General features: G+C 43.9%; 4 protein-coding genes and 1 pseudogene across 4 annotated transcripts; all 5 read right to left on the bottom strand.

Annotated features, from left to right (window-relative positions):
• Positions 1-11,002: 11,002 nt before the first annotated feature.
• LOC147641384 (serine/threonine-protein kinase EDR1-like) lies at positions 11,003-12,166 on the bottom strand. The gene has a single exon (XM_086810488.1). The coding sequence runs from the start codon at positions 11,790-11,792 to the stop codon at positions 11,340-11,342; it is 453 nt and encodes a 150-aa protein (XP_086666614.1). The 5' UTR covers positions 11,793-12,166; the 3' UTR covers positions 11,003-11,339.
• Positions 12,167-12,613: 447 nt separating this feature from the next.
• Positions 12,614-13,384, bottom strand: LOC147641383 (pentatricopeptide repeat-containing protein At2g13600-like). The gene has a single exon (XM_086812387.1). The coding sequence runs from the start codon at positions 13,382-13,384 to the stop codon at positions 12,614-12,616; it is 771 nt and encodes a 256-aa protein (XP_086668513.1).
• Positions 13,271-14,614, bottom strand: LOC147641382 (uncharacterized). Its single transcript, XM_086820902.1, has one exon. It carries the CDS (start codon positions 14,481-14,483, stop codon positions 13,416-13,418), a length of 1,068 nt encoding a protein of 355 aa, XP_086677028.1. The 5' UTR covers positions 14,484-14,614; the 3' UTR covers positions 13,271-13,415.
• Positions 14,615-14,975: 361 nt separating this feature from the next.
• Positions 14,976-15,488, bottom strand: LOC147641381 (pentatricopeptide repeat-containing protein CRR2, chloroplastic-like). The gene has a single exon (XM_086812379.1). It carries the CDS (start codon positions 15,486-15,488, stop codon positions 14,976-14,978), a length of 513 nt encoding a protein of 170 aa, XP_086668505.1.
• An 870-nt stretch (positions 15,489-16,358) lies between these two features.
• LOC147641380 (serine/threonine-protein kinase EDR1 pseudogene) lies at positions 16,359-17,689 on the bottom strand (annotated as a pseudogene).
• Between the last annotated feature and the right edge of the window lie 8,976 nt (positions 17,690-26,665).

Below are 26,665 nucleotides of genomic sequence, written 5' to 3'. Positions count from 1 at the left end.
CACACGGACTTGTGTTAGGGAAGTTTCTCTATGTACACATCACTCCGTGCATGGATTTGGGCACCGCAATCACTTCTCCCAGCATGTCAAAGTTGGGTCCCGGCGAAGATAGTGCAAAATCGCCATAACAGAGTTTCGTATCCGAAATGAGTCCGAATCGCATCTGAACACAAAAAGAAAGATCCAGGTTGCTTGCCACACATTTGTCCATGCATGATTCTAATTCCATGCCTCTTCGGTGCCGTTTGGATCACTGTTGGAAATTTCCGCCATTTACCACGCTCGTGCATCTTTTTCGAGAACTCAGATTCGAACAGTTAGAAGTTGAGGATCCGGGACCCCAGCAGAGAACGGACCACACAGACTTGTACTAGGGAAGTTGCTCTATGTCCACATCACTCGGTGCATGGATTTGGGCATCGCAATCACTTCTCCCACCAGCGCGTCAAAGTTGTGTCCCGACAAAGATCGTGCAAAATCGCGATAACAGAGTTTCGGACCCGAAATGAGTCTGAATCTCATCTGAACACAACAACAAAGATCCGGGTTGCTTGCCACACATTTATCCATGCATGATTCGATTTTCATGCCTCTTTGGCGCCGTTTGGGCCACGGTTAGAAATTTCTGCCATTTGGCACACTCGTGCATCTTTTTCTCGAGAACCCAGATTCAGATAGTTAGAAGTGGAGGATCTGGGACCCCATCAGAGAACGGACCACACAGACTTGTGCTAGGGAAGTTACTCTATGTCCACATCACTCCATGCATGGATTTGGGCATCGCAATCACTTCTTTCCGGTGCGTCAAAGTTGGGTCCCGACGAAGATAGTGCAAAATCGTCATAACAGAGTTTCGGATTTGAAATGAGTCGGAATCGCATCTGAACACAACAAGAAAGATCCGGGTTGCTTGCCACACATTTTTCCATGCATGATTCGAATTTCATGCCTCTTCGGCGTCGTTTGGGCCACTTTTGGAAATTTTCGCCATTTGCCACGCTCGTGCATCTTTTTCGAGAACCCGAATTCGGACAGTTAGAAGTTGAGGATCCGGGACTTCATCAGAGAATGGACCACACGAACTTATGCTAGGAAAGTTGTTCTATGTCCACATTACTCGATGAATGGATTTGGGCATCCCAATCACTTCTCCCAGCGCATCAAAGTTGGGTCCCGACGAAGATAGTGCAAAATCGCCATAACAGAGTTTCGGATCCGAAATGAGTCTGAATCGCATCTGAACTCAACAAGAAAGATCTGGTGTCGTTTGGGCCACTGTTGGAAATTTCTGCCATTTACCACGCTCGTGCATCTTTTTCGAGAACTCAGATTTGAACAGTTAGAAGTTGAGGATCTGGGACCCCATCAGAGAACGGACCACATAGACTTGTGCTAGGGAAGTTGCTCTATGTCCACATTACTCGGTGCATGGATTTGGGCATCGCAATCACTTCTCCCAGCGCGTCAAAGTTGTGTACCGGCGAAGATCGTGCAAAATCGCGATAACAGAGTTTCGGACCCGAAATGAGTCTAAATCTCATGTGAACACAACAAGAAACATCCGGGTTGCTTGCCACACATTTATCCATGCATGATTCGATTTTCATGCCTCTTCGGCGCCGTTTGGGCCACGGTTGGAAATTTCTGCCATTTGGCACACTCATGCATCTTTTCTCGAGAACCCAGATTCGGATAGTTAGAAGTGGAGGATTCGGGACCCCATCAGAGAACGGACCACACAGACTTGTGCTAGGGAAGTTGCTCTATGTCCACATCACTCCGTGCATGGATTTGGACATCACAATCACTTCTTCCGGCGCGTCAAAGTTGGGTCCCAGCGAAGATAGTGCAAAATCGTCATAACAGAGTTTCGGATTTCAAATGAGTCGGAATCGCATCTGAACACAACAAGAAAGATCCGGGTTGCTTGCCACACATTTTTCCATGCATGATTCGAATTTCATGCCTCTTCGGCGTCGTTTGGGCCACTTTAGAAAATTTCTGCCATTTGCCACACTCGTGCATCTTTTTCGAGAACCCGGATTCGGACAGTTAGAAGTTGGGGATCCGGGACTTCATCAGAGAATGGACCACACGGACTTGTGCTAGGAAAGTTGTTCTATGTCCACATTACCCGATGAATGGATTTGGGCATCGCAATCACTTCTCCTAGCGCGTCAAAGTTGGGTCCCGGTGGCGAAGATAGTGCAAAATTGCCATAACAAAGTTTCGGATCCGAAATGAGTCTGAATCGCATCTGAACTCAACAAGAAAGATCCGGGTTGATTGCCACACATTTATCCATGCATGATTCGATTTTCATGCCTCTTTGGCGCCGTTTGGACCATGGTTGAAAATTTCCGCCATTTGGCACGCTCGTGCATCTTTTTCTCGAGAACTCGGATTCGGATAGTTAGAAGTGGAGGATCCGGGACCCCATCAGAGAACGGACCACACAGACTTGTGCTAGGGAAGTTGCTCTATGTCCACATCACTCCGTGCATGGATTTGGGCATCGCAAGCACTTCTCCCGGCACGTCAAAGTTGGGTCCCGGCGAAGATAGTGCAAAATCGCCATAACAGAGTTTTGGATCCGAAATGAGACCGAATCGCCATGTGAACACAACAAGAAAGATCCGGGTTACGTTTGCCACACATTTTTCCATGCATGATTTGAATTTCATGCCTCTTTGGCGCCGCTTGGGCCACTGTTGGAATTTTCCGCCATTTGCCAAGCTTGTGCATCTTTTTCGAGAATCCGGATTCGGACAGTTAGAAGTTGAGAATCTAGGACCCCATCAAAGAACGGACCACGCTTACTTGTGCTAGGGAAGTTGCTCTATGTACACATCACTCCGTACATGGATTTGGGAATCGCAATCACTTCTCCGAGCGCATCAAAGTTGGGTCCCAACGAATATAGTGCAAAATCGCCATAACAGAGTTTCGGATCCGAAATGAGTCCGAATCGCATCTAAACACAACAAGAAAGATCCGGCTTGCTTGCCACACATTTGTCCATGCATGATTCTAATTTTATGTCTCTTCCGCACCGTTTGGGCCACTGTTGGAAATTTTTGCCATTTACCATGCTCGTGCATCTTTTTCAAGAACCCGGATTCGGACAGTTAGAAGTTGAGGAACCGGGATCCCATCAAACAACAGACCACACGGACTTGTGCTAGGGAAGTTTCTCTATGTTCACATTACTCCATGCATGGATTTGGGCATCGCAACCACTTCTCCCAGCACGTCAAAGTTGGGTCCCGGCGAAGATAGTGCAAAATCGCCATAACAGAGTTTCGGATCCGAAACGAGTCTGAATCGCATCTGAACACAACAAGAAAGATCCGGGTCGCTTGCCACACATTTGTCCATACATAATTCGAATTTCATGCCTCTTCCGCGCCGTTTGGGCCACTGTTGGAAATTTTCGCCATTTACCACGCTCGTGCATCTTTTCTCGAGAACCCGGATTCAGACAATTAGAAGTTGAGGATCCGGGATCCCATGAGAGAACGAACCACACGGACTTGTGATAGGGAAGTTGCTTTATGTCCACATCACTCCGTGCATGGATTTAGGCATCGCAATCACTTCTCCTAGTGCGTCAAAGTTGGGTCCTGGCGAAGATAGTGCAAAATCGCCATAAGAGAGTTTCGGATCCGGAATGAGTCCGAATCGCATCTGAACACAACAAAAAAGATCCCAGTTGCTTGCACACATTTGTCCATGCATGATTCGAATTTCATGCCTCTTCGACGCCGTTTGGGCCTCGGTTGGAAATTTTCGCCATTCGCCACGCTCGTGCATCTTTTTCGAGAACCCGTATTCGGACAATTAGAAGTGGAGGATGCGGGATTCCATCAGATAACGGACCACACGGACTTGTGCTAGGGAAGTTTCTCTATGTCCACATCACTCCGTGCATGGATTTGGGCACCGCAATCACTTCTCCCAGCACGTCAAAGTGGGGTCCCGGCGAAGATAGTGCAAAATCGCCATAACAGAGTTTCGTATCCGAAATGAGTCCGAATCGCATCTGAACACAAAAAGAAAGATCCGGGTTGCTTGCCACACATTTGTCCATGCATGATTCTAATTTCATGCCTCTTTGGCGCCGTTTGGATCACTGTTGGAAATTTTCGCCATTTACCACGCTCGTGCATCTTTTTCGAGAACTCAGATTCGAACAGTTAGAAGTTGAGGATCCGGAACCCCATCAGAGAACGGACCACACAGACTTGTACTAGGGAAGTTGCTCTATGTCCACATCACTCGTCGGTGCATGGATTTGGGTATCGCAATCACTTCTCCTAGCGCGTCAAAGTTGTGTCCTGGCGAAGATCGTGCAAAATCACGATAACAGAGTTTCGGACCCGAAATGAGTCTGAATCTCATCTGAACACAACAAGAAAGATTCCGGTTGCTTGCCACACATTTATCCATGCATGATTCGATTTTCATGCCTCTTCGGCGCTGTTTGGGCCACGGTTGGAAATTTCTGCCATTTGGCACACTCGTGCATCTTTTTCTCGAGAACCCAGATTCGGATAGTTAGAAGTGGAGGATCCGGGACCCCATCAGAGAACCGACCACACAGACTTGTGCTAGGGAATTTTCTCTATGTCCACATCACTCCGTGCATGGATTTGGACATCGCAATCACTTCTTCCAGCGCGTCAAAGTTGGGTCCCAGAAATAGTGCAAAATCGTCATAACAGAGTTTCGGATTTGAAATGAGTCGGAATCGCATCTGAACACAACAAGAAAGATCCGAGTTGCTTGCCACACATTTTTCCATGCATGATTCGAATTTCATGCCTCTTCGGCGTCATTTGGGCCACTTTTGGAAATTTCTGCCATTTGCCACGCTCGTGCATCTTTTTCGAGAACCCGGATTCGGACAGTTAGAAGTTGAGGATCCGGGACTTCATTAGAGAATGGACCACACGGACTTGTGCTAGGAAAGTTGTTCTATGTCCACATTACTCGATGAATGGATTTGGGCATTGCAATCACTTCTCCCAACGCGTCAAAGTTGGGTCCCGACGAAGATAGTGCAAAATCGCCATAACAGAGTTTCGGATCCGAAATGAGTCTGAATCGCATCTGAACTCAACAAGAAAGATCCGGGTTTCTTGCCACACATTTATCCATGCATGATTCGATTTTCATGCCTCTTTGGCGCCGTTTGGGCCAAAGTTAGAAATTTCCGCCATTTGGCACGCTCGTGCATCTTTTTCTCGAGAACTCGGATTCGGATAGTTAGAAGTGGAGGATCCGGGACCCCATCAGAGAACGGACCACACAGACTTGTGCTAGGGAAGTTGCTCTATGTCCACATCACTCCGTGCATGGATTTGGGTATCGCAATCACTTCTCCCGGTGCGTCAAAGTTGGGTCCCGGCCAAGATAGTACAAAATCACGATAACAGTGTTTTGGATCCGAAATGAGACCGAATCGCATCTGAACACAACAAGAAAGATCCGAGTTACGTTTGCCACACATTTTTCCATGCATGATTTGAATTTCATGCCTCTTTGGTGCCGTTTGGGCCACTGTTGGAATTTTTTGCCATTTGCCATGCTCGTGCATCTTTTTCGAGAACCCGGATTCGAACAGTAGAAGTTGAGGATCCGGGACCCCATCAGAGAACGGACCACACGGACTTGTGCTAGGAAAGTTGCTCTATGTCCACATCACTCCGTGCATGGATTTGGGCATCGCAATCACTTCTCCCAGTGCGTCAAAGTTGGTTCCCGACGAAGATAGTGCAAAATCGCCATAAGAGAGTTTTGGATCCGAAATGAGACCGAATCGCATCTAAACACAACAAGAAAGATCCGAGTTGCTTGCCACACATTTTTCCATGCATGATTTGATTTTCATGCCTCTTTTTCGTTTGGGCCATGGTTGGAAATTTCTGCCATTTGGCACGCTCGTGCATCTTTTTTGAGAACCCGGATTCGGATAGTTAAAAGTTGAGGATCCGGGACCCCATTAGAGAACGGACCACATGGACTTGTGCTAGGGAAGTTTCTCTATTTCCACATCACTCCGTGCATGGATTTTGGCATCACAATCAATTCTCCTAGCGTGTCAAAGTTGGGTCCCGGCGAAGATAGTGCAAAATTACCTTAACAGTCATTAATACACGCTTGGTAAAGAAAAACTGAAGAAAAACTAAATTCCTTTACAAAATTAAAAACTATTTTCTTTAAACCATCTCATAGTACATTACAGTATATATCATTACACAATCCCACTACATGCATTTACAACAATGAAATATATTCAAAAATAAATCATGCATATGAGATGATAATTAAAAGACAACACATACAATAGAAATGTCATCAATTTAGAACGATACAGTGACGGATTGGTTAGGGTTCGATCTCATCTTCAATAAGATCCATCCTTGCCAAACGATCAACATCAATATCCATTTGATCAATTTGTAAGGCTACGATTAAATTTATTCCACTATCGATATTCTGTACTCCATTGATAATGGTATCGATGTCTTGATAATGATAATGATAATACGCTTCCAATCTTTTGCACGAAGTGTTTGTGGAGGAATGTTACTCTTACTAGCAACATATTTAGGATGATCTGAGGGGAGAAATCGATGATGATTATCGAATATGGTCTTACACAAACCGTTAGCATACTCATGTACTAACGAAGGACCACAAATAGGACATGCATGTTTACCCGATGTTTTCAAACCTGTTAAAATATAAATAAAAGTTAGAATAATAAAGTCAATATTTATAATTAATATATATAGCCAATAGTATTAGAGTAGGGAGGTAATTAGAATTCTTACCAGAACAATCGCTGTATCCTGGAAAGTCATGCATTGTCCACATCAACACTGCTTTTAAGTCGAAGTGTCGAGAGGAGGGAGGCCTACTAATGTCCACCACCGCAACACCTCTCCATAGTTCCTCCAACTCATCAATCAACGGTTCAAGATAAACATCCATATGCTTGACTTTATGTTTCCCTGGAATTAGAAGGGATAACATAAGATGTCCCTTCTTGATCGCCATTGATGGTGGAAGGTTGTAATTCACCAACACAACTGGCCACACGCTGTATGCGGTGCTTTTGAAACCAAATGGATTCACTCCATCCATACCTAGGCCAAGTCTCAAGTTTCTGGGCTCTGTTTTAAAGCTAGGCCACTCATCTTCAATATGCTTCCAAGCAGGAGTGTCTTCGAGAATTCTCCACATGCCATCATCTGATCGATGTGAGGAATGCCATGACATGAGCTCTGCTATGGATTTGCACTTGAACATGTGTTTGATGCGAGGAATTATAGGAAAGTGTCGCAAGACTTTACGAGGTACATCAAAACTCTTCATATCTGTTCTATATCTTGCTTCACCACAAGTGGGACAATGTCGAGCCTCCTTATGCGTCCCACGAAAGAGAATGCAATCACTGATGCATGCATGTATGCGATCATAATCCAATCCTCCAAGAGATGTCACATAGCGCCTCGCTATGTCTCTTGAGGTGGGTAGTCTATTTCCCTTTGGATAATAGCCTGTATCCAATATCATCAATTATAATTAGTCTTAAATCCTAAACCTTAAACCACATTCAAATTTGTAAGTTAGAATGCTTACTTCAAAAACGTGCACCCTTCAAAAACCGGTGTCGATGAAGCCTTGTAAAGATACTCTTGTTCCATATCATCGTCGTCCATACCTTTGGGATCATCCTTAAAAAGATTCCGCACCATATCATCAAACACTTCCTCTTCCACAACTTCGTGGGGTGCAGGGCTATTGTCATCCCTTTCCCACTCATCTCTGACAATAGATCCCGAAGCTCCAGCATCATCTCGTCGACGCTTTGCGTGCTCTTGCCGCGCGTAGGGCACCATGTTAGGGTGTGGTACTGCATCCTGCTTCAATTAGAGTTTATATATTACAACTCTATTAATTTAATTTGGATACCATGAGTCATTTGAATACCATCAATTTACATCTACTCACCTCTAAACCTGTTTGATTCCATTCTCCATACATGGAGATGTGATTCAAGGTAATTCGACGTGCTCGTACAATGCATCCTTGACATAGATTACACATACATTTGATCCATTGTCCCAACCACAAATCGTGATTACGATGACGCATTGTCTCATCTTTCCCAGAACTGCTTGAGGAGGTTGATGACATCCTATGTACAAACCAGAAAACACAAAATCATAATATGTTATTAATGAAAGTATAAAAATTGCCTGTATTAACGCGGCTATTTCTTAAAAATTACGTGTATTAACGCGGCTATTTCCTAAAAATCGCGTGTATTAACGCGGGTAATTCCTGCAAAACGCGTGTATAAACGCAGCTAAATTATTATACACGCGATCATACACGCGTTTATAAACGCGACGATCTGTTTAAACTAGAAATAGCCCGCCTTCCCCAAATAAAGATTTTGAACTAACATATCTGTTCTTTTTCGTTTTCGCCTCTTCCAACAGAAACGAAACCTAAGTGCAAGGAGGGAGTAGAGAAGGAGCACACACGGGAGGAAACCGACCAAGAAAGAAGACTCACTTTTTCAGAGGTGAGTCAGTTTGTCCTTTGCCTTGTCTCCTTCCTCAAATTTGTTTATGCTATTTCCTCTTTGCTTTTTGGGTTTGTCTCCGTCCTTTTGCTTCTGTGCACACGATTTTGGGTGAACGATTCTGACAGGGGCGATAGTGGGCCTTTTATAAGGACACATTGTCGGAGGTCGGTCACTTTAATCCAAAAAATTTTTTGCGCAGGTCGCGTGTAGAAACGCATGTATCCTGTCTGCACAAAGTATTCACGTGGATATACATGTGTTTCTAGACAGGTGTATACACGCGTTTTTTGACGGATGTATACACGCGTTTCTGGACGGGTGTATACACGAGACTGCGTTTCTTGTTTCTATAGTTTGCAAGCTAATAGGTGACTTGAATGATGATATTTGTGTGGGTCAAGAGACAGCCCATGATGTACATGAGGATTATTTTTGCAGATTCTTTATGGATATTCCAGGTTCTTCATCCGATCCATTTGTGTACAGCAATTGGCTGATGGAGATGCTAAATCATTTTGGGCGCCATCCTGGTCCAGTTGAGCTTACAGAGTACATGTATGCCCATCCCCCTCCTTCCATGCCTGGTGTCTATACCCCTACCGCGAGTATCCAGGGCACTCCAGTGCCGTCTATGCCTACGAGTCCGACGAGACGGCATGCAGCTTCTCCTCTTCCACATCCACTGAGGAGACATACCTTGTCCCAGACACACTCACGCACACCCTCCCAGGCACCATCACGTGCTCCCTCACAGCCACCATCACGTACTCCCTCAGAGCCATCGTCACGTCAGGGCTCATAGCAGCCACCGTCACGTCAGGGCTCACAGCAGCCACCGTCACGTAGACAATCCCCCAGTCGAGACTCCACCCGCAGCAGTAGGAAGAGTGGGAGTGGAGGATGCGGCGGGTGCTTTGGTGGGGGAGGTGGGGGAGGTAGTAGGGCACGCGGTGAGAGAGGAGATAGAGGGAGAAGAGTTAGAGGAGACAGTTCAGAAGAGGAGGAGATGAGAGAGGTGGAGGGAGTGATCTGCTATGATGTGACGGATAGGGACGGGATAGTGATGGATGCGAGGGGGAGGGAGGTAATGGAGTACATGCGTGGGGTAGTATCAAACTTGTATAGAAATTATTTTATTAAATTTAAAGATCAAAATAGCCGATTAGTTGGGGAGGTGATAGAGGCTGTACATAGTCGGTACCCCAATCCCCCACATGCTACATTCTCGGATGTATGGGGAAGGACACGAATAAGGGAGATCTTAAGTAATAAAAGATCTCACCTTAAAAAACTCGCGTACGATGATGGACTAAATGTAGCTGCGGATGGCTATCCTGTCGAGAAACCTGCCACCCACTGCACACAAACGCGAGTGGAAGGAGGCAAAGAAACGAGCAGAGGGGGCGTGAAGAGCAGGCAGCATGTGGAGGCACGACGGATCTCCAGATGGAGATCATTGGATCTTCGCATTTCGGATCTGGCGGCGTCGAGTCATGGGAGACAGAGTTCGTAAGTATCTTGCCACTTTATTTGATTGTTTACTTAATTCATTGATTCTATGATTGTTTTAATGTTACAAATTGTGTTGATTATGATACAGCGAGACGGGTTATGGGGAGGAAGCCCACAACCCACGATACTGCATATGCTCACCGGCATAGCAGACGTGACACGTGGGCCATCTTTAGAGCCGAGGGACGTATTACGGACGCGCAATTTGAGATGGCCATGAGACCATACGGTCGACAGGTACTTGAAAACTCTAAACGAATGATTTTGGTTTATTGAATTACATATATATATACTTATATACTATATATTACTTGAACAGGCACAAGCTGGTGATGATCCACCCGCCGCCACACTGTAGAGGGTGGACATGAGCACTACTCATTGGACATTCCGACCGATGTGAGCTCATCTGAGCATGGAGGGAGCACCGAGTCATCATCTGGGTCTGAGTAGTACTCAGACTTATAGTATCACATTCCATATTGAGGATGTGGTTGTATATATTTTTTTGTAAACTGAAGCCATGGGCTACTTTGAGATATGGACTCTCTTGTATATATGTGTGAAATTTTGATAGTAATATTGAATCGTGAATCGATAGTATTACATTCATGTCTGTCTTGAATCATGTATTGACAATGTATGCATTCATGTCGTTCTTGTCTTAATCTTCCTCGTGGATATGTTCTTCGTGGATGGTCTAATGCACAAAGAAAAAAAATCCAGAGAGTATTATTGGGTGCTGGAATGCTGGAACAGCATTCAGGCACCAAATAGCACTCTCTGGGTTTTTTTTTTGCTCTTTGTTTGCGTGTATAAACATGTCAGAGCTGCTCAAAGTCGCGTGTAGAAAATCTGTAAAACACGCTGTCGTGACGTGTGCGGTCTAGCCGGGAACACACTGGGTGTCTGGCTGTGAGAGTTACATCCAAAATCCCAGTAAAGAGACATAACATATAACTCAGCAGAAGCTTTTCAATTTAAACAAATGGGTACAAGCTTACCAGGTCACCAACACATGGCCTCATCAATGCAATCATATAGTATATTATTTTGGAAAAGAGTTTTGTGAAGACCAGAGACAAGTAGTGCACATAAGTCACCAAAACACAACACTTATGGTATTTTAGCCTCTATGAGCCTCCCAGTAGCTCTGCGTCAGCCTGTCACTTCTTATGCGTTTCCATCAACATTATAATCATCAACATAGCCATGGAATGCATCAAGGTCCACAACCCACAAAGGCATCAATATAGTCCTGACAAAAGCCATTGGCAGCCAAAAACTTGACCATAGCAGCCCATAGTGGATCCACGTTCTCTGGGATTTGCAGCCTATGATTCATGAACCCCACAGCGCCTACAACCTGCATGGCATGCAAGCCTGTCCAAGGGGCCTGCTCCATTGCCAGCTCCCATAAAACAACTCCAAAGCTATACACATCAGCCTTTTCATTCGAAGGCTCATTCCAAAGCAACTCAGGAGCCATCCATTGTGGCGTGCCTCTTCCAGATGTCGACCTTAGGTAGGTTGCATGCTTCAACCTTGAGAGGCCAAAATCCCCTACTTTAACTGTCCAATTCTTGTCAACGAGAAGGTTAGAAGACTTCAGATCCCGGTGCACAATGTTCAAGCAGTGAAGATGGTTCATTCCGCTAGCTATGTCTAGGGCCATCCGCACTTTCCGCCTCCAATCCAATCCTGGATTGTTTCTGTGCAGCAGCTGGAATAGACTTCACCGTGGTAGAAACTCTGTCACTATTGAGAGGTGTTGGGGTGAAGCAACAGTTCCTGATTCGCTGCTCTCTATAAGATTCACAAGTGAATCAATATAGGCTTTGATTTCCCCTGCACTGCATAGTCGGTCCAACATAGTTGCTTCTGTTTCAAACAAACATGCTGTCAAGAAGGTTAAATTTGCACTGAAATCAAAAGATGCATCTCTTTCCTTCGCTGGGTCTCCAACGCAGAAGTGGAACTGGCTAGCAAATCTGTTTGTATACTGCAATCCTTCTCGGGAAGAGAGATTATATACAGAGAAAGGCCCCTTCCCCGAGGCCCCCCCCCCCTTCCACACACAGCTACCCCCCCTCTCCCGTCAGACGATCCTCTTTTTCCCTCAGGCCGCCAGCTCGCCACCTTTCTAGAAGAGGCGCTGGCAGCATCCTTAACCTCCACGTAGCTTTTTTTTTATTAATGGCCATATTTACTGTTATTTATTTTATTTAATGCCTGGGAGATGGCCATCCAATTATACTTCTTTTCATACCATGTCAAGGCACATTGGCCACATCATCAATTGCTTGCCGGTTTCCACACATTCAAACCCAAGTAGCTGATATCATCTGCTGCCAACCACGTTCCGGACAGGCCTTCTACAAGCCCAGATTCCACATAAGTTGTGCCATGAACATGCTTTCACTGCATAGACGTGCCACAGCACGACATCAACCCCCCTCTAAACCTGCACATCCTCCGGTATGTGCCACCAAGTTGCTATATAGGCTGGTGCCTTACGCTTAGGGTAGTCCATAAGACCACATCTCGCTCTGACAGTTTAACAAACGACACCCATGCATCCTCCACACTTGCACACTTGCCGTACATGGTAACAATAGCTGTCACCACTGCAAGCATATAGTCAAACCCAACAGCAACAATATGGGCATGGAGCTCCTGGCCTTCCTCAAGTGATCCTTTGCTTGCACATGCCAAAAAAAAGTTTATATAGGTGGTCCTGTCTCTTTTAGGCATTTCATCAAGTATACTTTGAGCATGTTTTAGCCTGCCCCAGTTTCCGTACATGTTCACAAGGGCATTTCCCACAGCAATATCTAAATAAAGTCCTCTGCCAAAAATACTAGCATGCAATCGCTCACCGTTACCTTGAACAGCCTGGCTGCCACATATCTCAAAAATGCTGACGAGTGTGATACTGTTCGGCAGTACTCCCTCTTGCTGCATTTGCTCAAAGATTTGGAGACTACTACTATCTTTGCCATGCTGGGCATAGGCTGCAATGATGACATTCCATGAAACAACATCACGATCGCATAAACTGCAGAACATTCTCCATGAGCCCTCCAGATTGCCACATTTTCCGTACATATTGACAAGGGCATTCCCCACCATGGTATCTGAATCAAATTCACGCGCTGAGAGGAGAGCATGAAATCTCTTGCCTTCTGCTAGAGCCCCCTCATCAGCACATGCAGATAGAGTGCTACAGAAAGTGAACTTATCCGAGACTAAATCCTCCTGCCACATTCTGCGAAAAAGCTGAAGGGCGGCCTTACTCTCACCATTCTGCACATATGCTGCAACCATGGCATTCCAGCATACCCCATCCCAGAGAACTATCCAGCAGCCCATGTTGCAGATAAAGAACCTTCTGAGAGTTACGCCTGGGAATCCTTTCCATCATGAGAATGTAGCCATCATCTGTAACGACTTGAATGGCCTCATATGGATAGCCAAGCTCAGTAATAACATTTTCACATGAACGTGCATCGGTATTCATTGCTGGCGGCAGCTTTGCTTTCATAACTGAAGGAGCAGGATCTGAATCACCAAGCGTGGCTGTCTGAACCTTCACCGAGTCCTTATCCTCCTTGCTATGCATATATAGCTGTCTTGTGAGAAGCTTCAAGGTCTGTAAAGGTGAAAGGCAGTACAGCAACACTTTCCGTACTACGTCAAATACTCTCTCAATGAAAAGCTCCACAACAAGCTGCAAATCCTCAATTACTCCACGCCTCCGATCAGTTGTCCGGTGAACAACAAAATCCTTCACACTAGTGAGTCCTTTGCTCGCTAAGCCATACATGCGATACAAGCTTCTAGACGAGCCACTGCGTCTCAGAGGATCCAGAGCAGAATCCAACCTTCTGAGAGGTCTTGAAGGAGTGATGCCAAGGAGCCGCTTCAAAAAATCCGGAATTACACTCGAGAAAGTACCGCCCTTGAACCTAAAAATGCCTCTCTTCTCAAACCTAAAAGAGCTAGCTTTTGAAATTTGGGATGCCTGCGAGGAGGGTGAAGATGGAGCAACACTGTCATTGTCTTCAAGCCCTGATTCATATTCTGAGTCCGCGTCTGCATCTGAATCAGCTGCATACTCATGAATGAACTGATTAAAAGACGATACCCCCTCTTCCATCCAGCGGGGCAAGCGAGGAGCTCTCAAGGTAGGGCGCAACTCCCATCCCTGAATGCCTTCTAAAATAGTTGCCTTTCCAGGCAGAAAAGCAAGAATCAATGCTGATATGCCATTGATTAATTTTATGGTGTTGTTGAATGACTCTTGACTGAAAGCCTTTAATGACTCTTTGGCAACTCCTAGAACGCTGTCCACAAATCTTTGCATTGTGACTTGATGAACCTTGTCATGCAGTAAGCCTGTATTAGAGCCAATTCACCCCCTGCTAAACTCCACAGATGACCAAAGAGAGCAGTCTCCACCACAGTGTCTTTTTTGTACTCACTAAACAAAACATGCACATGGATCCGCTTGCCTTCACTTAGGGCCTCCATGCTACTACATGCATCGAGAATGCTGATGAATATAACATCACTCGGCAATGTTCCTTCCCATAGCATTCTACAGTAAAGCTCCAAAGCATCTACAATGAACCCATGCTCAATATAGAGAGCAATCATTGTATTCCAGAAGATGGCATCTTGTTTTTGCATTTGAACAAACACTCTCCGTGCATCTTCCACGCTGCCACATTTTCCATACATGCCGACCAGTGCTGTGCCAACATAATTATCATCCATGCACCCACTGCTTGCAACTTGGACATGCACTTGCTGGCTTTCAGATAAAGCAGCTTGGCTGGCATATGCAGATAAAAGACTAGAAAAAAATGTACTTGTTTGGCATCAACCCTTCTGCTTGCATTCGTCGGAAAAGGAGAAAAGCATCTTTGCACTGCCCCTGCCGGGTGTGTGCTCTTATCATGAAATTCCAAGAGTATAGATCCTTTTCACCCATTTGAGCAAAAAGCCCATCTGCCATCTCCACAGAGTCGCATTTTCCATACATCTGCAAGAGGAGGTTGTTAAGAGGTAGAACTTGATCAAGCCCATTTCTGACAATGTGATCATGGATGTACTTGCCATCACATAAGGCCTTTAAGCTGTCACACCTCTTCAAAAGAGAAGCATAGGTGGCAGCATCCCGAATCAACATCTTGCCAAAGACTTCTTCTACCTCTGAAATCAAACCAAATTTGGTGTACATGCCAACCAAACTGTTGCCAACAGAAAGACCTCTTTCCAATCCCTTTTGCACAATCTCACTGTGTATTTCTTGGCCCTTACCTAAGGTCCCATGAACATTCAATTCTACAGCATTCTGCATTGGCATTCCATTTAATCAGGATGACGCTTGGGAAATCCATATCTTTCTGATGTTTTGGGCTTTCTCTATGTCAAACCATTCATTCAGATCATCATTGCATACATTTAGCTCTGCTTTTCAAAGAGTTTCTTTCAGATATCCTGACAATCAGAGTACAAAGAAGTGTCCACCTTTCCGGCATTCATGAGTTCTTGAGCATTCTATCTGTTTTGCAACTTGTAGGGAAGACCTCAAGTCAATACAAGCTCCTCACCTTCCTCAGCTATCAGAAAGGTCGAGTGTCGTAAGCCCTTGAAGTGGCAAGAATGGATCAAGTCATTGCAAGCTCCTCTCCTTCCTCAGCTGTCGAGAAGGATGAGTGTCACAAGCCCTTGTTGCCATTCTACAGTTCTGAGAGAGAACTACAAGTCTATACAAGCTCCTTGCCACCCCCTTCTTCTGAGGTGAACAAGTGTCATAAGCCCTTGTAATCCTTCTTCTTCCCTAATAGTTTTATTATGGAAGACTACAAGTCCTATAAGCTCCTGGCTCTCTCTTTTCGAGAAATGCATCAGTGTCATAGGCTCCTATAGCCTTCTTTGCTTTGTCTGCCATTATTTTTACCTCCTTTGCATCCTTGTCATGCTTTAGAAGTTCTCCAAGCAACTAAGATATAGCATCATTATAGTATATTTCCTTCATTTTTGTACCTGCCTTTTAGAAAGCCCTGATTGTGTATCTATTTGCTCTAATTTTCCTCAAGCATCATCTTGATTTGTATGTCATCTTGCATGTATCCATAGATTCCAGATATCATATCGTTTTTCATCCAGCATTCAAATCAGATAACATTACCTTTGTTTTCCCACTTCACCCAGCCTTCTTTCGACTGCCTGTTGCTGTTGCATGTAGAGCACAAACGCCTGAAACATCTGCATGGTGTTGACGTCCGGACGAAATCCTTGCTGCTCCTATTGATCACCCATGATTCCCCTTCTACTCTCACCCCAGCTGTTTCACGTCGGGTTCACCAAAGCTGTCGTGACGTGTGCGGTCTAGCCGGGAACACACTGGGTGTCTGGCTGTGAGAGTTACATCCAAAATCCCAGTAAAGAGACATAACATATAACTCAGCAGAAGCTTTTCAATTTAAACAAATGGGTACAAGCTTACCAGGTCACCAACACATGGCCTCATCAATGCAATCATATAGTATATTATTTTGGAAAAGAGTTTTGTGAAGACCAGAGACAAGTAGTGCACATAAGTCACCAAAACACAACACTTATGGTATTTTAGCCTCTATGAGCCTCCCAGTAGCTCTGCGTCAGCCTGTCACTTCTTATGCGTTTCCATCAACATTATAATCATCAACATAGCCATGGAATGCATCAAGGTCCACAACCCACAAAGGCATCAATATAGTCCTGACAAAAGCCATTGGCAGCCAAAAACTTGACCATAGCAGCCCATAGTGGATCCACGTTCTCTGGGATTTGCAGCCTATGATTCATGAACCCCACAGCGCCCACAACCTGCATGGCATGCAAGCCTGTCCAAGGGGCCTGCTCCATTGCCAGCTCCCATAAAACAACTCCAAAGCTATACACATCAGCCTTTTCATTCGAAGGCTCATTCCAAAGCAACTCAGGAGCCATCCATTGTGGCGTGCCTCTTCCAGATGTCGACCTTAGGTAGGTTGCATGCTTCAACCTTGAGAGGCCAAAATTCCCTACTTTAACTGTCCAATTCTTGTCAACGAGAAGGTTAGAAGACTTCAGATCCCGGTGCACAATGTTCAAGCAGTGAAGATGGTTCATTCCGCTAGCTATGTCTAGGGCCATCCGCACTTTCCGCCTCCAATCCAATCCTGGATTGTTTCTGTGCAGCAGCTGGAATAGACTTCACCGTGGTAGAAACTCTGTCACTATTGAGAGGTGTTGGGGTGAAGCAACAGTTCCTGATTCGCTGCTCTCTATAAGATTCACAAGTGAATCAATATAGGCTTTGATTTCCCCTGCACTGCATAGTCGGTCCAACATAGTTGCTTCTGTTTCAAACAAACATGCTGTCAAGAAGGTTAAATTTGCACTGAAATCAAAAGATGCATCTCTTTCCTTCGCTGGGTCTCCAACGCAGAAGTGGAACTGGCTAGCAAATCTGTTTGTATACTGCAATCCTTCTCGGGAAGAGAGATTATATACAGAGAAAGGCCCCTTCCCCGAGCCCCCCCCCCCCTTCCACACACAGCTACCCCCCCTCTCCTGTCAGACGATCCTCTTTTTCCCTCAGGCCGCCAGCTCGCCACCTTTCTAGAAGAGGCGCTGGCAGCATCCTTAACCTCCACGTAGCTTTTTTTTTATTAATGGCCATATTTACTGTTATTTATTTTATTTAATGCCTGGGAGATGGCCATCCAATTATACTTCTTTTCATACCATGTCAAGGCACATTGGCCACATCATCAATTGCTTGCCGGTTTCCACACATTCAAACCCAAGTAGCTGATATCATTTGCTGCCAACCACGTTCCGGACAGGCCTTCTACAAGCCCAGATTCCACATAAGTTGTGCCATGAACATGCTTTCACTGCATAGACGTGCCACAGCACGACAACGCGTGTATAAACGCATCAAATCTGAGAAATACGCGTGTATAAGGGCATCAAATCTGAGAAATACGCGTGTATAAGCGCATCTAAAGTAACAAAACACGTGTATAGATGCTTGTATCAATGCGTCTAAATGCATCTGAACTGACAGAATGCGTGTATACGCTCGTGTATGAGCACGTCTGAGTAGTCCTATACACACGCTTTTACATGCATGTCTCTGGCCGCGATGATACACGCGCTGATACACGGGCCCGCTAATTTTTTTCACAAGTTATTTTTAGCGGCTAGGAGCGCGGGTATGAGCCCGATCCCTTGTAGTGAATCAAGGTACCATACATCATCTTTATGTGTTGCTTCAATATTTTCAGACATGGCATTAACGACATGCTGCATAACAAACAAACTTTCATTATCCTCATTGTTTCTGCTCGAGGATGCATAGTTGTTTTGCTATAATTTTCTATTTTGTATGTCAGCCTGCTTCTTATAATAATCTGCCTGCACATGTCCAGGCTTACCACCACAATAAAAGCATCCACGTGTATCATTATACTGCCTTTGCCAATTTCCACGACCTCTTTGACTCTCCCTGTCTCTAAATTGGCCTCTTCCACTTGCGTGTTGTTGTTGTTGTGTGAATTTTGGGACTGTTATTGCTGTTGGCCATAATTCTGATTACCTATTAGGCCACCTCCTTGGCCACATCCACAGCCTCCTCTACCTCGTCCTCTTCTTGAACTTGTGTAGAAGGCCTGTTGCTCTGAACTGTTTTTGTTTTGTGAAGACAGTTGGTCTTCACCCAAGCTCTTCTCTTCTATAATCAACATAGACACCAAATCTATGAAATTGGGAATGTTTTTCCAAGTCTGAATAGACATCTTGAATGCCTTGTATTGTGGCCTGAGACCACGTAGACAGACTTCCACCTTATCATCATCATCTACTCAAATGCCAATAGATGCAAGGGATTCCACAATACCCTTGATCTTCAATGCATATTCATTCACAGACATACTCTTTTTCTCCACAGTATGAAGTTCATTCTTCAACTGTATCTTTCATGCCCTTGGTATTTGTTTCATAGAGTTTTACCAAGGTGTCCCATGCCTCCTTGGGGGACTTGGCATCCTGTATGTGCCCAATCATGGTGTCTTGTCTACTGATAGAGAGCCAATACATAACTTTTTTGGCTCCTTGGTTCCAATCCTTGAACTCTTTCACATCTGCAGCAGTCGGATGATCTCCGCTATCTCCGGTGCCTCTTCATGCTCACCTTCTATGTAGTCCTAGCAGTAATCCTTTCCCATCAGGAAATTTATCAACATGAACCTCTCCAAGCATGAAAATTGTTCTTGTCAAGCTTCTCAGCAACAATCTGGTTTATGCCATCATTTGACATCTTGCTAGACACACAAATTTACCAAAAACAACACTCTGGTTTGTCTTGCACAAACTGCTGTATTTCCTGCAGGGGTACTATACTACACTCAAACGTCACAACCAGTGGCCTCAATGTGCATACATACACCCAATGGTAACTGTTTGACCTCCTTGAGAAGCACACAGAATGTCTGCACAACCAATTTGTCTTCGTGTAGCTCTTAAAACAGAGTTCTGCATAGAATCGTCGATGACTTACCTGCAGCGCTCAAAATCGCTTGCTTTCCGAAAAACGGAGGTCCTAACGCGCCCAAAACGCATTTTCGACCCAAAAAATTATATCCGATAGGACAAAAGAGTTTCCTTATAGCTTTACTCCCGCGAAGAAAGCTTCTCTATAGTGTAAACCCAACTAAATGAGCTGGCATTATAATTATGCCAGTCTCTAGAATGGCTGTCACACAGCCTGTCATCCCACTGGCTGCATATCACCCATGATCTCATCAACCATGCTAGTGGTGTAAGTGTGGGGCCTATCCCTCGGGCTAGTCATCAGTGTCCACCCACCGCCTCACTAGATGAGCTCGATATCTCGACATAATTGTCTTTAAGTCCTAAACTCTAAACATATGCTAATAGTTGTTAGTAACTATGCTAATAGCTTTTAATAGTTGTGCTTATAGCTTTTAATAACTATTTTGTTAAGTCCTAACTTCTAAACATGTGTTAATAGTTGTTAATAGCTATGCTAATAAATAGCTATTTTGTTAAGTGCTAATAGATGTTGTTAATAGTTGTTATGTTTATAATTGTAGTAATAAATATTCCACTTGTGTTTAAAATTGTATTAACAGTTGCTAAATGTTCTCTAGTATTTTTTTAGCAGCTTCACCTAGGAGGGTATCACTTTAAAGTGGCCCAACTAGGTCTGTTTGTAGCCCACTCAAGAGCACACTTGAACCGGCAACCAATGTCCGTGACCCTTGGGATATTTTCATTTGGCCATGGTTCAAAATGTTATCAAAAATGTTGGTCTTGATAGCTCAGGTAAAAAATGGTAGTACCTACTAACAGTTTTGTTACTGGTGGCAGCCAATAGTTGTGTGATGCCTACATGCTGATGGATGTGTTAGTTGTCAATAGTTTTAGATTTTTTGATAGTTGTTAAATGTTCCCTATTGTTTTGGAAGCATCTACACCCAAGAGGTCACTTGATATTGGTATAGACTGATACCAAATAATGTGGATAAAGCATGTGGAGACACCTTGCAAGACTTCTTGAAGAAGGCAAAGCAGTAGAAAGGCGGTGAAGGAAAGAAAGTGCCAACAAGGGTCATGCGTGCATCTCAAGGTGCACGTGATCTCAAGCATGTTGGCCATGCTGATGGTGATTCATTGTTTCAAAGCGTGCTTATGAAAACATTGAATGATGCATTGGTTTGTTGCCATTTTGATAGTTCAGTTTGTGTAATGTAAAAATTGTGCTTGGTGTCAAGTTTCTTGCCTAAAATGCCATGCTGTCTATGTGCAGGAATTTTTGTCGACGAAGCATGTGAGGACACCTTGCAGGAAAGCTTGATGCAGGCAAAGTGAAAGAAACCAAGTCGTGAGAAAACATCATCCAAGAGGCTCCTGCAATCTAGTTGTGGAAGTATCTGAGGAAACACATGTGCATGTGGAAAGTATGAAGAATACTATTGCTGAAGCAATAGAGACCATTGCTAGTGCTGATATTGCTCCTAAGCATGATGCTCCTAAAATCCATGTTTATGATGGTGATTTATTTTCCCAAAATACGCCTATGTAACTCTGTTTCGGCCAAGAGCCAAGGAAACATTGAATAATGTATTAGTCTTTTGACATTTGATGATTCTGAGTGCAACCATCAAGTTTTTCAATTTGTGCATACATCACGTTTTGTTCTTGAATCTGTACTTGCCTATGTAATATTTTATGCTTAGTGTCGAGTTCCTTGCCTGATATGAAGTCCATATTAGATCAAATGGAAAAAATCTTGCATTTTGGGAATTTTGAAATTGGTATGTTTCGCATAAATTGGGAATTTCCCACTTATTGTGGGAATTTGTACATGTGTAAAGAATGGCCGTTGGGCCATTCCATACTTGCAAGGAGATAGATAGATCATGTAGGAAGGTGGTGTAGATAAACACCATAATAAGGAGGCCGCATATACATAAATACCCCCAGACTTCATGATTGTGGATCAACCTAATAAATGAAACTCTACCTTCAATGGTAACAATTAAATGAAACAATCTTTAAATTTAAATACCAAGCCTTGAACGAGTACGATGGTAGATTATGATGGTGGAAAAACAATTGCGTTTGCAAATTAGGTTGTGTGAGAAATAGAAAATTTCAAATAAGTGAGACTGCTGCATTTTTACTATCATGCAAATTTAAAGCACAAAAGTCATAGCACCCACAAAAGTCATAACTCTTCAAGGCAAGTGCAAAGTCTTCCTCATGAGGTTGATCTGCTCCACCTAGGTGCATTCCTTCTTGTGCTTTTTTCGCTTCCTTGATTGGTATCTTGATTCTTGTATAAGGCCCTAGTTTTCTGGGCCTCCATGACCAAACAATTGCATCTGCCTCTTCCCACACTCGAGGATCTACTTTGTTCTCTGCCCACAACCCCTTCCAACAATCAGTATAGGCCTATGCATCTGTCAAACCACCCTTTTCTTGCACATGGTGCCCAATACTGTATCAAAATCTTCTTGTAGTTTGGTGACTTTCTATCCATATCAATGTTTGATTTAGCCATAGCAAGCCAAATAGGACACACATCTTTGTTTGGTGGGAGCAATAAGACAAAGTCGCCTTGCTGGACATCTAGCATTGGGTTGAATTATTCCCTTGGTTTCTCTCATTAAGGCCCACAATTATGATCATTGTACTTCTCATAACCTAAGAACCTTTCAGGCTTAAAGGAAGCATCCATGTCCCGCTGTTGAGAGCCTTGAGACTTTGGCCAAAAATGTGTGTACAATCTAGCCTCCAATGCTATAATTGGTTTATCAAGTTCTTGGACTACATTATTCCAATAATATATCACATGGGGCATCCTAGAATGGCCCTAGGGCCAAACTTGATCCTCTTGTGCATGCAAAAATGGCCCTAGGGCCCATTCTAGCATAGCCTTGGTGCCACCCAACCTTCTTGCATGCTCTTGGGCAAACAATAATGGCCATAGGGCCATTCTTTTCATGCACAATAGGTGCAAGAATGGCCCCAGGGCCATTCCGGTGCAAGAATGGCCCAAGGGCCTTTTTTTCATAGCAAATTAGGTCATCGTTTTTCCTTAAAGCCCTCAAAGATCATGCAAGATTGGCCCTAGAGCATCAAAGCATGGCCCCAGGGCCATTCGTTTCATACACAACCGGTGCAAGAATTTCCTAAGGGCTATTCTTTCATGGCAAATAAGGTCATTGTTTTGTCATAATGGCCTCAAAGGGCATGCAAGATTGGCCCTAGAGCATCAAAGCATGGCCCCAGGGCCATTCTTGCATGACCCCAAGCATATAGATCATGTTGGAAATGGCCATGGGGCATCCAAGAATGGCCCTAGGGCCACTCTTGATGCTCTTCTACTACATGCAATAATGGATATGGGGCCATTCTACAATGGCCTTGGTGGCACCCAACTTTCTTGCATGCTCTTGGGCATCCAAGAATGGCCCTAGGGACATTCTTTTCTTGCAATATGCTCTTGGGCATCCTAGAATGGCCCTAGGGCCACTCTGGATGCTCTTCTACATGCAATAATGAATATGGGGCCATTCGAGCATGGCCTTGGTGGCACCCAACCTTCTTGCATGCTCTTGGGCATCCAAGAATGGTCATAGGGCCATTCTTTTCTTGCATGCTCTTGGGCATCCTAGAATGGCCCTAGGGCCAATCTTGATGCTCTTGTGCATGCAACAATGGCCCTAGTTCCATTCTAGCATGGCCTTGGTGCCACTCAACCTTCTTGCATGCTCTTGGGCAAAGAAGAATAGCCATATGCCATCCTTTACCTAATCCAACAGGTGCAAGGCCTTAAAGAGCATGCAAGATTGGCCCTAGGGCATCAAAGAATGGACCCAGGGCCATTTCTTGCGTGACCCCAAGGCACATAGGTCATGTTGTTGGAAATGTCCATGGGGCATCCAAGAGAGCCCAAATGCACAAAATATGGATTTTTTCAATCTTGGAAATACCCAAACGATGTTAAATGGTGACTAAACTTTGCATGTATGTGTGGGGTACCCTGAGTTCTTCTTTAATGTGAGCATTCTTTGAACCACTTTCAGCCTTCTCTAACTGAATTTGAACTCTAGAAAACTCTGAATTAACACCTACCACATCAGGTTGCTCTATTTTGCATTTAGGCAACGATGCTCGATCTTGAATTTGAGAGAAATTGGCTTCAAAATCAGGAAATTCAGCTTCATCTAACTTCTTCCTATCACCTTGCACTACAATGTGAAGAAAACTTCCAAAAAGAATTGCTTTGTGGATGTGAAAGTGCTCATTTTTCAGCTTCTTGATTGTCAAAGTAGTCATTTTGACCCTCCTGATCCTGATTCTGAATTGACTTGTAGAAAAATCAGAAATTTGGTTTTCCAATGTTAAAATGCAACTTTCCCATGCATTCCCCTCATCATCCATGTGATTGAGGTCATGGAGTTGAAGACATTCCCCTTTTTGGTTGGTGCCTGATGTTGTTTTAGGGTGTCCTAGGGGTTGTTGTTGGCTACTTTGGCCCACACCCAAATGCATTCCCTTCACTCCAATCACCGGCACTCCCATTGGGCAACTCCACTCCTCTTCCTCATCATCACTACTCTCATCACTCTCAAACTTCTCTTCAAACTTCTCTTGCAAATTCTCACATGCTTTATGCAATATTCTCACACCCGTCTTGCTAGAACAAGATCTACATCTTCTACCCTCATGATCCCTATGATACTCATATGCATCTTCCAACACTCCTTCAAATACATCTAGCTTCTCTCTAGCTCTCTTCATCTTCTCACATGATGATGCTTTATGAAAATGCTTAATGATTTTGTGAAATTTTGTGCATAGATCAATCATGCAAAACTTCATGCATTGATCTCCTTTTGAACATGGATCACACATGTATGAGCATTCATTTGTGGCATGGTTATGCCTCATACAAATCAAACAATTCTTTTTCTTTTTACCCATATTTGAAGTTAGAAATTAGATAGCTATGTGAGCTCTCATATTCAATGTAGCACACCAAATAGAGTCCATATGTATGCTTGGAATGGAGAGCTGCGGTGCTATACCGAGATCCACCCCACTCATGACAAATAGGTGCTCAAACATTGCTAAAAACTTTCTAAAATCAGAATTTGAGGTGTTTATGCAAAATCAAAATTTGAGGTGTTTATTATGCAAAATCTGAATGATGGCTTACTTGGAACACATCAACCTCCAATGTGAAGTAGCACTTTGAATGAGGAATTCCACCATCCCATCCAAGGATATGCAGATTCTGATTCTGCTGCACCTACAGATTTTGATTCTCCTGCACTTGCAGATTCTAATTCTGCACAGCAGTTTACAACAGGTTCAAAGCAGTCTGCAGAGCAGCAGCAGCAGCAGGTTCAAAGCAGTCTGCAGTAGGTTCAGAGGTAGAACTCTGATTTCTGGAATGGCTTAAACTGAATTTGATTTTGCCTCTTGAATCTGATTTCGCCTCTTGAATCTGATTTCGCCTCCTGAATCAGATTTTGCCTTCTGAATCTGATTTTGCCTTCTGAATCTGATTTCGCCTTCTGAATCTGTAGTAGCAGTGCCTAAATCTGCAGCACCACTTACTTTGCATGCTCCTATTGTAGGCTCCATACTAATCAACCACATTGTGGTTGAAACCACCGTGAATCGCCATGGTTACATAACCAAGCAGTTAAGCAGATACAATTTCTCCACAAGAAACATGTTGATTAGGCAAAAACAGAGATTCAGACACAGCAAAAACGTAATGCACAGACAGAACTTTGACAGAGCAAGGTCACACAAGAGATAAAACCTTAAAAATCTTCTTCATTCTCCTCTTTTTCTCTTCTTTTTTCTCTCCCTCATTACATTGCTTCCCCTTCTTTTCTACATTGCTCAAAAAACGTTTCTCTTTCCCCAAAACGTTATTCTTGAGTAACCGTTACATATCTTAACTTCCAAGATCCCAAGAAATTCATCATACATTCCTACCGCCTTATAATTCCGACTTAGCACATATCCGACTAAGCACATATCCAACTTAGCACATATCCGACTTAGCAACATTCTGACTTAAGAGAACTATGCCTTCAACAGGGACATGACTTCCCTCTATGGTTAGGGTTTGACTAATACATTAGGGTTTGCTCCTATGGGTGTGTCTCCTCTCCATCTATCTATTTTTCATCATGGTATCAGTGCCTGGTGCTCTCTATTAGGGTTTATGAGTGAGTGAGGGAAGAGGGAGAAGAAGTTATGAAGAAAAGCTATGGAGCTTGCCATTGGAACTATAAAGCTTGGAGCACGCTGACTTTCACCAAATCTAAGAGCTTGGCCTATCGGGTAAGGAATACTAAACATCCTTGAGTGGATTGCAGGTGCAAAAACACAAACAACATCAGATTTTAGTTGCCCAAAGCAAAGAAAAAATTTCTGTTTTGCAAGCTCACCATTGAAGCTTGATTGTGGTGAATGTATGAGGCAAATGGTTACAAATCTAGCAAAGATTCATGTATCTCAAAAATGGGAATGTGTTGGAAACTCTTGTGCAAGCCCTAGAATGAATTTGGAGCAAGTTTGATGCATTGGAGTGATTGGAAAATTACTGTTTTGAAGCCCTCACAAAAACAGAGAATAGAGGTTCAATTTTGAATTGGATCCGGTCTGTTGCAAAAATCAATCAATTGGTGGCTTGGGTGCATGCCTAGGAGTGTTGGGAACCCTCATGTACCTTCAATAGTCACAACCAACTTGCCAAATCCCTCCAACAGCAGGCGGCACAGCTTGAAGACCAGAAATAGGGTAGAATTTTCAAAGTCTTGCAAAGTGGAGGTCAAATACAAGCTTTATGATTGATTAATCTCAAAATCTTCTAAACAATTATGTGATACACACAAAGGAGAAGGTTTCTATGTGGTTGATTGGAGCAATTATGCATTTTGGAGCTAATTATGA

Source organism: Cibotium barometz, chromosome 2 (genome assembly GCF_041138505.1).
Source record: "Cibotium barometz isolate CiBa-2024 chromosome 2, ASM4113850v1, whole genome shotgun sequence".
Lineage (NCBI taxonomy): Eukaryota > Viridiplantae > Streptophyta > Polypodiopsida > Cyatheales > Cibotiaceae > Cibotium > Cibotium barometz.
This window is presented reverse-complemented; position numbering and strand designations above follow the sequence as displayed.